The 2,253-nt window shown below is 44.7% G+C and overlaps 1 protein-coding gene across 1 annotated transcript; it reads left to right on the forward strand.

The window, feature by feature from the left end:
• The first annotated feature begins 210 nt into the window (after positions 1-210).
• Positions 211-1,041, forward strand: LOC122034011 (pentatricopeptide repeat-containing protein At3g16610-like). Its single transcript, XM_042593149.1, has one exon. The coding sequence runs from the start codon at positions 211-213 to the stop codon at positions 1,039-1,041; it is 831 nt and encodes a 276-aa protein (XP_042449083.1).
• Positions 1,042-2,253: the final 1,212 nt, after the last annotated feature.

Raw genomic sequence — 2,253 nt, forward strand, 5'->3', positions numbered from 1 at the left:
AACTTCTCACGAAGACACAAATTCGACTCTAAATCATTCCAAAACCCTCCAATTAGGAACCAAAACTTAAAGGAAAGCTCGAATCACTTCTGACCTCTCTGTGACCCATTCTAACAAACAGGTAACGTGCAACTCTCTACAACTTGTTCATCATGGAAAACACAACACAACTCAACCTCAAATCAAGAAGTAGTTCGTTGTCTTCTTCAAATGCAACGGACAGGAAACATACCGAACCCTTCCACAATAGTGGCCCTCCTACCTATCGTCGGCCAAGCAAAGGCCCTGATACAAGGAAAAACTATCCATGCATTCTGTATCAGAAGACGCATCGACAAAGACGATGTTCTGGTTAATACTGCATTGCTGGACATGTATGGAAAATCCGAGTGCTTGGTTCGTGCTCGTAGAATATTCGACAGCATGAGCTTCAGGAACGAGGTGACATGGAGTGCGATGATCGGAGGCTACACTCTGTGTGGCAGGATGGCCGAGGCACTGCAACTTTTCAGGATGATGCTGCGCGAGGGATCGCTCTTCGCGGGGCCAACCTCTCTCGCGATCATTCTGCGGGCTTGCGCAAACTTCTCTGATTTCGAGAGCGGTCGACTAATACATAATTACTTGGTGAAGTCTGGTCTTCTTCTACACGTAACAGCAGCAAACTCTCTGCTTTCAATGTACGCTAAAGTCGGAACTGTCGAAGATGCAATTCGTTTCTTCGATGAGATGAGCGTAAAGGACACGGTGTCTTACAGTGCTATAATATCGGGGTGCGTCAAAAATGGGAACGCTGAAGAAGCTCTTGATGTTTTCAGAGACATGGCGTCGTCGTCTTCTTCCTGCATCGACATTGACGCTGCGACCATGATCGGTGTGATTCCTGCTTGCTCTCACTTGGCTGCCCTGCAGCACGGGAAATGCAGTCATGCTTACATAATCTCTCACGAGCTCACCTCAGATTCCTCCGTTTGCAATGCTCTGATAGACATGTACGCGAAGTGCGGGCAGAAGAACATCACCAAGTATTTGAAGAAGTAAATCAAAACATCTCCAGGAAGAACAATCAAAGCCTTTACCAGAAGAAAACCAGTCGAAATCCCTACCAAATCCTCACTTTCTATAGGTTTTCCACCCCACTATACCTCATGGATTTCGAGTTATCACAGGTAGATACACTTGCCTCTTTCTTCTTCGTCTCGCCTCCACTCGTCCTCGCGTTGTGCCCCGTCAGCTGTGGCGCCGCCTGCGAAGCTCAGCTAGGCAGCGAAATGGCGCGACGAGTGGCTCTGTCGACTCGGGAAAAATGGAAAGAAGAGAAGGGTCGGCGGAATCGGGCAGGGAGATGTGACGAGGAAATGAACCCACTGTTCAAAGGGGACGGCGACGGCGAGAAATCGAGGGAGCGGAAGTTGAGGCGGCGCCAGCAGCTAGGGTCGAGGGAGGCGCGGTACCAGGACTTGCAGACGAAGGGGACGGCGACGACGAGATCTCCGAGGGCGAGACGGCGGAAGGGGAAGAGGGAGATGAGGCTGAGGTTTAGGTTTAGGTTTAGGTTTATGTCGAGAGAAGGGGCACGATATTGGTTTAGGTTTGGAGGGAATTTTGTGAAGTCTTGTAAATTTTGACCTGTGAAAAAATTAAATTATTTAAGAAGGGGTTTATTAACATCGGATTTTAAAAATCGATGTTAAAATCAGTGTCTATTAACCAAAAAAAGGGCGCTCATAGACATCGCCTAAAAAACCGATGTCTATGAGCTAAAATCTGCGCTCATAGACACCGGTTTTTAGAAAAACCGGTGTAAAATACTCAAAGACTTCGGTTTTAGCCTAAAACCGATGTTGTTCCACTGATGTCTATGAGCGATTTTGTTGTAGTGTTTCCAAGGTTATTTTTATCTATAGTGGATATCAACCCACTTGTAGAAAATCTACTATCTTCTGAATTCAAAGTAAGGGCTCTTGAATTCGACAAGCAAGTGGAACCCTCTTTATCTATGCGAATTGTTTGCATTATATAATTAATTTATCTCTCTTATGTACTTAATTTTATGTTTTTATGTTTAATAGAATCAAAACATTTTCTTTAAATTTGTGCTCAATTATGGAAACAACTAAACTGATAGGGTTGAACTTCTTAAATTGACTTCAAAACTTTAGAATTGTTCTCAAGGCCATGAAAATAACTGACTCCAAAGGGCCCATGTTACCATTGTGGTAAGATGGGATATTGGAGAAGAAATGAAAAGAT

The sequence above is a fragment of the Zingiber officinale genome, chromosome 11B (assembly GCF_018446385.1).
Source record: "Zingiber officinale cultivar Zhangliang chromosome 11B, Zo_v1.1, whole genome shotgun sequence".
Lineage (NCBI taxonomy): Eukaryota > Viridiplantae > Streptophyta > Magnoliopsida > Zingiberales > Zingiberaceae > Zingiber > Zingiber officinale.